At 44.7% G+C, this 12,655-nt stretch overlaps 1 protein-coding gene across 1 annotated transcript; it reads right to left on the reverse strand.

The window, feature by feature from the left end:
• Positions 1-2,749: 2,749 nt before the first annotated feature.
• On the reverse strand, positions 2,750-6,295 carry RAN (RAN, member RAS oncogene family). Its single transcript, XM_036921839.2, has 7 exons — positions 6,178-6,295; positions 5,564-5,609; positions 5,105-5,189; positions 4,901-5,026; positions 3,558-3,745; positions 3,245-3,415; positions 2,750-3,146 (listed from the first exon to the last, which is right to left on the reverse strand). Exons 2-7 carry the CDS (start codon positions 5,597-5,599, stop codon positions 3,102-3,104), a joined length of 651 nt encoding a protein of 216 aa, XP_036777734.1. The 5' UTR covers positions 5,600-5,609; positions 6,178-6,295; the 3' UTR covers positions 2,750-3,101.
• Positions 6,296-12,655: the final 6,360 nt, after the last annotated feature.

The following is a 12,655-nucleotide window of genomic DNA, read 5'->3' on the forward strand; positions in this document are numbered from 1 at the left end:
ACAAACTATTATGAAATGATAGCTTAACCAGAATGGTTTATATTTTGCTTCTTAAAGGCAGGAGCTGAAAAGCTAATCTAAGCCAAAGTCCTGCTGCCACTTCCCAGGGCTGACCCTACGGCATCACAGACCCAGGATCTCCTGACAGCATCACTTCACTTCAGTGACACACCTAGCAAGGTCCTAACTGTCCACTCTCCACACTCCTCTAAAGAAAGCAATCTGAATGGGGAAGACAGCGCAAACTAGATTACAGGAGGGAAACACTGCAACTTCAAAATAGACTATGACGGTGTAATAAATACTCTCTGCCCCTCTCCTACCCAATTATTTCCCTCCTCAAGGTTACACATAAAATTTCGTTAAGAATTAGGGCCATGAGTGAGCAAAAAGACATGCTCCTGCCCTGTGGCAATCAGACTAGTAAGGGAAACAACCCTAAATGCACCCATGGCTGACCGGGATGAGGAAATTCAGCACTGTCTCCAGTACCAACACAAGACCTCAAACAGTTAAAGAATCTAACAAGTAGGACTTCCTTCAGTAGAAGGCAAGCACTCTGAGCATATGCACAGCTGCAGTGAGTATGCCCAGTGAGCACAGCATGGCACTGCTTCTGGAAGGACTTGGCCACACTTGAATGGTCTCACCAGCAAGACCTGATCAGATCTGCCTTCTGAATAGGGTCCTTAACAGCAAGGGTTAGTGGCCAGGCACCCCTCTTTCCTCCCCAATACAGCTTCAAGTGAGGTTAAAAGGCAAGGGAAAAGAAGTTACTGTCCTTGCTAGCACCATGCCCACCTGTCTGCCTGCCCAGGAGACTAAGGTTAGACTCATTTTCAGACAGGTACCTGCAGGCCAAACACAGCTTAAGGTATCAAGACGTTTTCCCACCTGTACAACTACCAAACACATTTTACCCTTCATTCCATGTGCTCAACATGATTTTCTAAAATAAGGCAGCATTTTCACACAAAAAACAAATTTTCAATAGTTACTTTAGGTGCCATGTCATCACCCAGGAAATCATAACTTTGGAAATGTAACTTTTGGAACTCCCTGCCCTTTCATAGGTGTTTTAGTAGCAGCAAAACCCCATTCTGTAGGGTTTTACATTGACACAGCACATCACAAAATGCTTCTCAAAAATTTTTACCCTTACCAACTACTACTAGGGCCCTGTATTTTCCTTTATTATTAAGTATTTCAACCAACAGGATAAATACTATCCAGGTACGAAACAAATGCTCCATATTTTATCTGTGTATACCAAATAATGCTTATTCTTGCAATCTGCTGTAATACACTTACTAGTTTACATTAGCTGAATGACTTAAAATAAGGCTTCCAATTCAAGGCTTCCCCATTAAGACACCAAGATCTCAAGATTAAGGGGAAAACCTCTTTTGTAAAACTTGGGTAGAAACACATGCCCCACGTAATGCTAACTACTGCTTCCCCATAGCAAGTGCTAGAGATGACATAGGAAATCCAGGCAAAAAAGCAGCCGTATGTTTTACAGCCATTTTTTCTCCCAATGAGTTACTATTCTCTCCCATCCCATATTAAACAGGTAGGTGAAGTAGCTCCCAAAACTTAACTGTTATTTTCACCAGTCTAACACGGTCATAAATGCACATGCCTTGTCATTAAATCACCTGAATAAAAGGTTTCATCCCAGTTACGGGAATATTTCACATTTCAGACTGCTAATCTGGCTCTGACCTGAATATAGCATGTATGTACTATACACAGCATTTGAAGCCTGAAAATTAATCTATTCATACATTTATTTAATCTTAAACTGAAATTTATTCTACCCTTTGTATTCCATTTTTCCATATATCTTATAAAGTGACTCCAGTAGAAAGTAATCATTTAAGGATAATTGGACATCGGAAGAACTTTGGTAAAGTGAACTACAGCAGTACTTATATGAGCAGAATAGCTCTAATTGCCACAGTAGTGTCAGTGGGGTAAAACAGGCTAATTCTTCACTGAATGTGGAAACCATTCAAAGATCAACAGTTTAACTATGTCTTGCTGTCTGCTTCACCTTTACTGAGATGCCTTTCTAAGCTCTATCTTCCTGTTGTCTTTCTGACTTTGTCTGTTCTTCCACTGCCCCCAAAAACCCTTCAGGGAAAAAACCACCAAAGCTGTGGTGTGTTAAACTTAAATCCTTCATCTTCAACATGTTTAAAGCATTGAGAAAGCAGTGAGTAAACATGGAGTATCAACTTTACATTAAGCATATAACAGTAACACAGATGCAAATAAACACATTAATTTATATTCATTTTAAACAGATTCCCCTGTCAAGTTCCTGCAATCATTTGTATTTCATCCAACTTGGAAAAGCTCTGTTAGAACATGGTTACCTGTGCCATAAAATAAAAGTAACTAATTCTTTAAATATCTGATGCCTAAAACACATTCCACTTTTATTTTGACAGATCACATAAAGTTCTTCCCTAGGTCTCACTACGCAGTCAAAATGCAGGCAGGGTAGATAGATACAGCTTAGGGGTACCGACAACATTCACACCTCTTAACAACTTACCAAATAGAATACTGTTGACCCTGCCTTACCATTTGCTAGAGTCAAACATACAAAATATAGAAACACTGAATTATTTAACCTAATAAGACTTCTAAGTAATAGTAAAAGCAATTTAAATACTAACACGACACAATTCTCCGTTAGTGGTCTGAAAATACTTTTTAAACAAGGGATGAGTTCGCTGGCTTAGATATTTGAAATACAACTTTATTCTCATTCTAAATGAAAAGGAATGGGAATGACAGCAACAAACAAGACTTCACCACTGAATATTGTGACTGTAGCAGTCTTATATTTGAAACTCAGGAAGGAAACAACTGCGTTCCAAAACAGCTAAATATGCAGGTCCAAAGAAATGATTTTTTTAAACTGCCACATTCACTCCGAAGCCCATCCATCTCCTTCAGCATCCCCAAGATTAAGCACATGTTCTGCTTAGCTATATAATAAAGTGGCAAACACGCTGCACCACTGACATCACAGGACAGTTGCCTATAAAACTAGACTTCTGACGCTGGGCTCCAGCTTCATTTTCTTCTCACAGATCATCATCCTCATCAGGGAGAGCAGTTGTCTGAGCAACCTAGAGAAAGAGATGGAAGTTATAACAGTCCACATTAAAGCTGTCAGAAATGCAACACGTCAAACCTAAGAGCCTTAACTAAACTTTAAACATCGTACCTCTAGATCATGCTCATACTGTGCTGCCAAAGCTGGGTCCATGACAACCTCTGGGGGAGCAAGAGCAGGCATTGCAACAAACTCCAAGTTAGGGTCTCCAATTAGTTTTCTAGCAAGCCAGAGGAAGGGCTTTTCAAAGTTGTAGTTACTTTTAGCAGAAATATCATAGTACTGTTTAAAAGAAAAGTAAAATTAATTTTAAAAGTCTGTTTCTCAAACAATGATTATTCTAAGGGACATTCCAAGCTAAAAGAAAATAATTTTAATGAACCTGCAACTTGAAAAGTCGTAATTCAGCAAATGTCTAACGTACCTGAAGATTCTTCTTTCGGTGGAAGACAATAGATTTTGCCTTAACTTTCCTGTCCTTTATATCCACTTTGTTGCCACACAACACAATGGGGATGTTTTCACATACTCGTACCAGATCTCTATGCCAGTTAGGTACATTCTTGTAAGTAACCCTTGATGTTACATCAAACATTATAATGGCACACTGGGCTGAAAAAAAAAATTATGGTAAGTAGTACATGCATAGGCATCTACTGGAGAGAGGAGCAATGGTGAGAAGTGTGGATGAGAACTTAGTCTCAGGCCCGATTCAAGGTCATCTAGCTCTCTCTACTCAAGTTCAAGGACTCCTCCAGTTCCAAAAACTTTAAGTCATTGTAATAAACTGTGTTGTTTAAAACCCCATTTTAAAAATAAAATAAAATAATATAACTCCATTTTATATGAGCAGCTTACCATATCAAATCTCTCCCCCATAATGCTTTACTAATTCTGCCTCAACCCAGAAAAAGCAGATTAATGACAAACTGGCATTCCAGAGAACTTGTCTTCTCTAGTCTGAAGGTTTCAGTACCTACTTCTTAAAAGGTCCTTAAATGGCTAAATATACCAGGATAAATTATGCCTGTTTTTAAAAACTCTGGTAAGGCTATATGTGTATGTATATACTGTCCTGCAAGAAAAACCATGATAAATAAGAGAACAAGCCACAGAACATGTACTGAATTTTATATACAAATTTCATTTTTTTAGCAAAGGAATGGGGCTGGGGGAGGGGTTCATGTATTTGCACATACTTAAGCAAAGCAAAAGCCAGTAAAATTCCCAAAAAAGTATTTTTAAAACTCATCTTTTTGTTGTTTGGTACAAAGAACATTTATTTACTTTATAATTTTAATTTTGTCAAGCATGTTGAAAAAAAAAGACTGCAGAAGAGCACAGTTAAAAAGAAGTCAGCAGGAAAATAACATTTTTAAGATAAGAGAACCCATCTCCTCTGATCCAGTATCTGGTCAAACTGCTCATTGCCTCATGAATGGAGACACTGAGAAATAATCCCGGACAACCACCAAAAGATACATAAATTCTCAAATACTGAGCTGCAACAACAGCTTGTCAATTTTTTAGATTATGAGTCCCAATATAAACCAGTTTTTTCCCCAAATGACCGTCGTGACACAGCAAGCAAGGTAACGTCACAAGATAAATGTCACATTTCCTTTCCTTGCATGAGATGATCAATTCCCTGAGACAGCAAGTATAAATTACAGAATTCCCAGCAAAATATTAAGTTTATTGGAACAGATCTCATGTTGGAGACCTAACTGCAAACCCCCTAAAATCAGCCACAAATCAGATACCTACCTTGGATGTAATAGCCGTCTCTCAGTCCTCCAAATTTTTCCTGACCAGCTGTATCCCACACATTGAACTTAATTGGCCCTCTGTTGGTATGGAACACAAGGGGATGGACCTCAACACCCAAGGTAGCTGAAACGTAAGCATTTCCAATTAGCCAACGAATTCAACCACTTCACAGAGATTTTCAGACGGTTTTCCCCCACATACCTACATACTTCTTCTCAAATTCACCAGTCAGATGACGTTTCACGAACGTAGTCTTTCCAGTACCACCATCACCAACCAATACAAGCTGTTGGAAAAGAAAGTTTTGAACTAAATCCCAAACGCCTAACATTTTAGGATCCCAGAATCACATAGCTGTCGCGATTTTCCGGACGCCCCTTTCATTGGAGTAAAAAAAAGAAAACCTCAACCGTCCCGCAGCACACTTAAAACAAAGGCCCCGCCGAAGCAGCCCTATCTTTCCACCTAAGGCAAGAACCGGCAGGACGAAATGGTGCCGTTTTCTCGTCTGTAGGGCGAGGCGGACACCCCACCCGGCGCCGGGTTCGGGTGACGATGCAGCTCGAGGACGCTAATGCGGCCGCGACGGAAACTGTTCCCGCAGGCCGCGGAGACACGGCTGACCCGGGCCCCCGCACTCCCGACTCGAGGGGTACGTACTTTGAACTGGACCTGGGGTTCTCCTTGGGCAGCCATCGCGATGTTCCTGCAAAGCACAGGGCGGTCAGGCCTGCTGCCGCGGCCACATGGCCGGACCCGCCCCACGTGCCGGGCCACAAAGGCTAGAGTCCCGCGCGCGCCCACACCCGATGGGGGTTAAAGACCGAGGAGAGGGGACCGGGAGCCGGGGCCGGGCCGCGCTGCAACCCGGGGATCAGAGCCGGTCTTGGCTGCACGCCCGCCCGCCCGCCGGGAGGCCGCTCGGGGGTGGGTGGGGGGAGGCCGCGGGGAGGCCAGGCCCGGGCCGCGGAAAGCCCTGGTCACGCCGCCCGCGACCTGTCCCCCGACCCCCATCGCAACCCCCGACCCCGGGCCGGCCCCAAGCCAGGCCACCAACCCAGTCCCTGGTCCCTGGTCCCCGCCCGGCCCACAGCAGCTCGGATCTAGCCGCCGGCCCGCCCGCCCGCCCGCGGCCTCCATAGCCAGGGATGCGAAGTCTGTCCACCTCCCTCCCCAGCCTCCGAGCGCCCTGTCCCGGCCCCGACCCGGCTCAGGCCCAGGCTCCGGCCCCAGTCTCTGGTCCAATCCGGCCAGCCGCCCCGATCCGCCACTACCTTCCAGAAGCGTCTCCAGGCCCGTCTGAGGGCTCGAAAGATGGCGGAAGCGCAATTCAAATGCCCGGAGACGCAGTCGACGCCGGCGCGAGCCGCGGAAAGGCGGGTCAACGGCACCGCGCCGTCCCACGTGACGCGCGCGCACGCGCACGTACGCCGGTTGCTCCGGAGGCTGTACGCGTCCGCCGGGAGCGTAGCAAAAGGTTTGCGGCGCGACGGGCACAGGAGGCAGGACCAGCGCGCGCACGTACGCCGGCAGCGGAGCCACGTGCGCCCGCCCGAAGGGCGGGTTCCAGCGCGCGCATGCGCCGACGGCGAGGCGGCGCGCTCTGCTGCGGCCTCAGTAACGGAACTGGGCGGAGTGGGCTGGGCCCTTGGGCGGGAAATCTGCGGGGGCGGCCCACACAAAGCTCCGGCTCCTGCTGACCAGGGTCTCACAGTGCTCTGGCAGGCGCCATGTTGGGTGTGCGGACCCCACCTGTGACCCCCCCAACTCCCACGACCCCGGGATCCGAACCCGAGTTCCCGTTGTCTCCCCGAGTCTTTACCCGGGCCCCCAAGACTCCCGGGTGCCCGGCCTCAACCAGAACCTCTCGGAGGGTAAAAGAAGCAAGGACGGGCTTCCCCGTCCTGAAAGCCGCTTCTCCCAGATCATCTGAGGGGTCGGCAGCTTTCGGACGGGCCCTGCAGGCAGGATGGGGAAACTTCTATTCGGCCCGGGTTTCTGTGCCGGCCGCTGGGTTCCCGTCAGCTCACAGTGTGGACCCTCCCCAAGGGGCATACGGGACGCGCAGCCAGAGCAGACAGCCACCGGCCCCATGGTACTGCCGAGTCCTCAGGGAAGGTCGGCCAAGGGCTTAGCGCACGTGCAAGTCTCCCGGGATCAACCCCCCACCCCAACCGCCGACGTAAGTGGTCACAACCGTGGAGACCCAGCCTGCGAGGAGCTCAAGTCAGAGGGTCCCAGAGGGCCACAGGTCGCACCAAGAGCTCTGCCTCCAGGTGTAACTTGGAAGGGCAGATAAATGACCATAGTCAAGGCTTCCAATTCCATTTCAAGGGAGAAGCCCCAGAGTTAAACTCTCAGGAGGCATTATCAAATGAACAAAAAACAACTTACGTAAACGTCCATCAATAGAGAAATGTGCAAATCTGTGTTACTGAACCTCATCTCAAAGGAATGAAGTTATCTCTGTCACCAGCGATGTCTCAAAAGGATAATGTTGAGAAAAGTTCCAGGAAGATGTGATAATAGCTTTATATGGTCTACAATGATTATGATTTTATAAGATTATATAGGAAATACATGTGAAAGTTTTTTACAAACACATTGAAAGGGTATCTCGCCGCGACCCTCCTTACCCAGAACGACTCAGGAGACACGGGCCCACGCAAGACTTTATTATCTAAAAGAGAGAGTGGCTGCCCCAGAGGGGGGTGGGGAGAGAGAGAGAGGGAGAGGGAGCAGCGTGGAGCCTTTTATTGTGGCGGATCCGCTCGGCCTGTTGCCTTGGGGGAGGGTCGGGATGTTTAGGGATAAGGTGGAGCAAGCCCAGGCATAATTCTCACTGGCTTATGTGCTTGGGACCATGGGGCAAATGGAGGATAAATTACTATTTTCTTACACACATAAAACCATATTCTTGGGTGTATGTACGAAATTTTTTTTTAATTGCAAGGATATAGACTGAGACCACTGTTGCCTGGAGAGAGCAGGAAGTGTGACACAATGGAGCAGAGGGGTCATAGAAGTCCTTCACTTTATCTGCAATATTCTATTTCTTTTTTAAAAAAGGTCATGGATTAAAAATTTTAAAATGGGCAGAGGAGCTGAACAGACAGTTCTCCAAAGAAATTCAGAAGGCCAACAGGCACATGAAAAGATGCTCCACATCACTAATCAGAGAAATGCAAATTAAAACCACAATGAGATATCACCTCACACCAGTTAGGATGGCCAACATCCAAAAGACAAACAACAGCAAATGTTGGCGAGGATGTGGAGAAAGGGGAACCCTCCACTGCTGGTGGAAATGTAAACTAGTTCAATCATTGTGGAAAGCAGTATGGAGGTTCCTAAAAAATCTCAAAATAGAAGTAACATTTGATCAGGGAATTCCACTCCTAGGAATTTACCCTAAGAATGCAGGAGCCTAGTTTGAAAAAGACATATGCACCCGTTTGTTTATTGCAGCACTATGTACAATAGCCAAGAAATGGAAGCAACCTAAGTGTCTATGAGTTGATGAATGGATAAAGAAGAGGTAGTACATGTACACAGTGGAATATTATTCAGCCATAAGAAGAAAACAAATCCTACCATTTGCAACAACATGGATGGAGCTAGAGGGTATTATGCTCAGTGAAATAAGCCAGGTGGAGAAAGACAAATACCAAATGATTTCACTCATCTGTGGAGTATAAGAACAAAGCAAAAACTGAAGGAACAAAACAGTAGCAGACTCACAGAACCCAAGAATGGACTAACAGTTACCAAAAGGAAAGGGACTGGGGAGGATGGGTGGGAAGGGAGTGATAAAGGGGAAAACGGGGCATTATGATTAGCACACATAATGTAGTGGGGTGGGGGGAGACATGGGAAAAACAGTATATACAGAGAAGACAAGTAATGACTCTAGCATCTTACTACGCTGATAGACAGTGACTGTAATGGGGTATGTGGGGGGGACTTGGTAATGGGGGGAGTCTAGTAACCATAATGTTCAAGTAATTGTACATTAACGATAAGAAAATAAAAAATGAAAAGGTCATGGAAGCATATATGATCACATATTAATCACTGTATAATTTTGGGTGGTGAGAACACCAGTGTTCCTTCATTTCGACATTAAAAAAATTTTTTTCCAGGAAAAAGCCAAGGAGAAATATGTCAAACCATGAGTATTAGTTGTCCTAGCACCCAGCCTTGTAAGCAGTGCTTGTTAAATACCTTAACTGGCCCAACCCCAGGCTTCTGAAGATCATTTTAAGGAGTACAGCGAACAACAATGGGAAAATACACTCAAGGAGACATAGCTGATGCCTTTCCTCAGTAAAACTCCCCAAGCTCTTCCAACTATCTAGAGCTTTCAGTTGACAGAGGTACTTACTTGTCTCTGCTATTCAGCATGGATTGCAAACCCATGCTTAACCTGTAGTTTAAAAAATTGAAGCCAAATAACAGAATTACCCAAAAAAGTTGCAAAAATAACACAAAGAATTTGAGTATCCATTACCTCTGATATCCTCAAATGTTAACGTTCATCATTCATCTTTATCATTCTTTCCTTGTCTCTCAGTATACATATATGATTTTTTAAAATATCGTATATATATATATGGCTTTTTTCCTTTGAGATGTCTAAGAGAGTAGGTAGGAAACAGGATACCCTCAGTGTGTATTTCCTAAAACCAAGGACATTCTCTTACATAACCACTGTACATTTACCCAAATCAGGAAATTGGCTTGTCACACAGTTCTTTTATCTAATCTACATACTTGAGTTGCCTACTGCCTTGCTACTGTCCTATATGCAATGCAGGATCCTCCAGGATGGCACATTACGTGTAGGTGCCCCACCTGATTAGTCTCTTTTGATCTGGAATGACGCCTTTTCCTTTCCTGACCTTGACACTTTGCAGAGTATAATGTAGGCCAGTTATTTTGTAGAATGTCCCTCCATTTGGATTTGCTATTTCTTCAGGATTAGATTCCAGTTAGAAAGGGTTGGGATATTGCAGAGAGAATGTTCCATCCTTCTCGGTGCACAGAGTGATCTTAAAACACACCAGACCATCCTCCCCCTCCTAAGCCCTGCCATGGTTTTCTAAGACTGGCCAGGTCCTACAGGAGCTACCTTGTACCTTCCCCTCTTGCACCATCTGTGCTTCTCTCTCTGTTACTTTGCAGTAGCCACATAAGCCTTTCTGAATCTTCCATTGGCCAAGTTTGTTACTGCCCCCAGGACCTTTGCACTTACTAGTCCTTCTGCCTAAAATGTGCTCCCTTCACTTTTTTGCCTGACTGGCTCTTTCTCACCCTTCAGGAAACAGCTCAAAAGCCACCTCCTCAAGGGAGCCCACCCTGACCATCCCTTCTATCACAGGGTTACCACAGCATCCATTCTCCATCTCAGTCTGTTTTATTTTCTTCATGGCACTTATGCTGACTGAAAATATCTTGCTTAATCGCTTACATGCTTGTTTTTTCATCTTTTCCTCACTAGAATAAACAAAGTACCATATTTGACATGATATTCAGGTATACAGCACAGTGCCCGCACATATGGGTGCTCAGTAAATATTTGTTGAATTATTGGGTAAATAACTCTTAATCCCATCTGGATACAGAAAAAGTGATCAGAAGTAGCAGCACATATTCTAATAAAAATAATAGTGACTAAGTAGTGATTCTACAACATCTTACTATGCTGATGGACAGTGACTAATGGGGTGTGGGGGGGATTTGGGGTAGAGGAGAGCCTAGTAAACATAATGTTCTTCATGTAATTGTAGATTAATGATAACAAAATTAAAAAAAATAACAGTGACTCAGATATGGAAGTTTGTTAGAATTTTAATAGTTCTATTTCATGTCAAAGATGAGTCATGAAGCAAATAAATTAAACATTTAGCAAATATGGGGTCAAGCTTTTCTATTTGTGTAGTTTCCATCCACTTTGTTGACTCAGCAAACCAATAAGAAAATTATTCTTAAAGATTTCATTATCTAGTTCATTTGTCAGTCTAGCTAACGAATATCAGTAAATTATCAAATCAAATGAGATATTTCCTTTACCCGACACTCAATGTTTTACCTAGGGAGCACGTTAATGCGCAGACTACATGGTGCAGCTCAGCATCAGCACAGACATTTTCCTTAAAAACAAAATGGAGAGACATGTTATATATTCATGCCATACGGCCATTCAATCTCTTTTATCTAACCATCAGAATAGTGCAGAGGTTACACTTTGGTGGCCCGTGAACTAATCCAACCTTTGGAGGTGTTGTTTGTCCTATACTGTGGTGGATGATTACATGCTTCATATATGAAATGAGTTGCCAGTATTTTAAAATGTGATGGCTTTAAAATAAACCTGCAAATTCTTTGGTTCTCCTCTCCTTCAAAAGGTTCAACCTAACTCTCCTCTCCTTGTGTGTGGGCTGGATTGGTGACTTGCTTCTAACAAAGGGATATGTCAGAATAGACAGTGTGTGACTATTAAAGTCACAGAGGCCTGTGGCTTCCGCCTTACTCTCTGGGATGGGTCACTGGGGGAAGCCAGTCACCATATTGTGGGGACAAGTGCAGCCCTCTGCATAGGATCATGTGACCAGGAGCTGAGGCCCCTGCAAAGAGCCCACAGGAACTAGCTAGCCATGAGAGGAACCATCTCTGAGCGAACCTTCGGCCCCCATCCAGCTGTGATGGCTGCTGTCCCTGCCTACATCTTACCTACAATTTCACAAGATCTGAGTCAGAACCACTCAGTTAAACCACTCCTGAATTTCTGGTTCACAGAAAAGGGTGAGATAATTGCATATTGTTGTTTCAAGCCATTAACTTTTAGTGTAATTTGCTATCCAGTGATTAATAACTAGTACAAAAAATAAGGGTATTTTACATAAAAATTTGTATATCTGTTTTTTTTTAAATCAAGTTTGGGAGTCATGGGGCCTGGTTTCTTGCTCGGCCATCCCATCTGGAGATAGTCACTGCTCCTCACGGAAGGGGCAGATGCTGCCATTTGCTTCAGGCCCTGCCATTCCCCATTATACCTCAGTCATGAGGCTGGTGTCACTTGCTCCCATCATCTGGCACTGAGCTTGCTCTACTCACTTATCTGCCCCAGCCCTGAAATGTCTGAGTTCACAATCTCTAATGAGCACCAACTACGTGCCAGGCACTTGCTGAGGCCTGGGGCAGTGAACAAACGGACCCAAAGGCCTTGATCTCATGGAGCTTTCACCCTACAAGGAAAGACCAGGAGACAGACTTGGTAAGCAAGTAAAATACATGCAATAGTGATGGTTGCTAAGTTGAAAAAAAGCAGGGAGAGAAGATACAGAATGTTCCAGGAAGAGGTGATGTGAGGGAAGAGAACTCCAAGGAGAGGGAATGGCAAGCTGGGGACCTTGGAAGGCTGGCTGGAGCTGTCAGGGCAGCAGGGAGGCATGTGGCTGGAACAGACGAGAGCTTACGAGGGGTTCCCATTTTGACTGCATTTCTGTGTAAACTCAGACGATGCGTGCAAGGGGTCTCTTGTATTAATGACTGCTTCTTTCCAGCAGGAGGAACTTTAAAAGCAGACTGTTGGCAGTCCATGGTAGGCCAGAACGCTCTCTGTGAAAGAAACTTTCATTCTGGGTTGATGTCACTTTAGAGGAGTCTACACTCAGAAAAGAGGATAGGAAATCCCCTTAGAAATCAGAATAGAACAGGACATAACAGAACTTCAGAGGCTGAGACAGGCCT

This window comes from Manis pentadactyla, chromosome 14, assembly GCF_030020395.1.
Source record: "Manis pentadactyla isolate mManPen7 chromosome 14, mManPen7.hap1, whole genome shotgun sequence".
NCBI lineage: Eukaryota > Metazoa > Chordata > Mammalia > Pholidota > Manidae > Manis > Manis pentadactyla.

Coding starts and splice junctions, on each gene's coding strand:
- RAN (XM_036921839.2), bottom strand. CDS start 5,599: ATGGCTGCCCAAGGAGAACCCCAGGTCCAGTTCAAA. Junction 3,746..4,900: donor AGACGGCTATTACATCCAAG/GTAGGTATCTGA, acceptor TTTTTTTTTCAG/CCCAGTGTGCCATTATAATG. Junction 3,147..3,244: donor AGTATGAGCATGATCTAGAG/GTACGATGTTTA, acceptor CTCTTTCTCTAG/GTTGCTCAGACAACTGCTCT.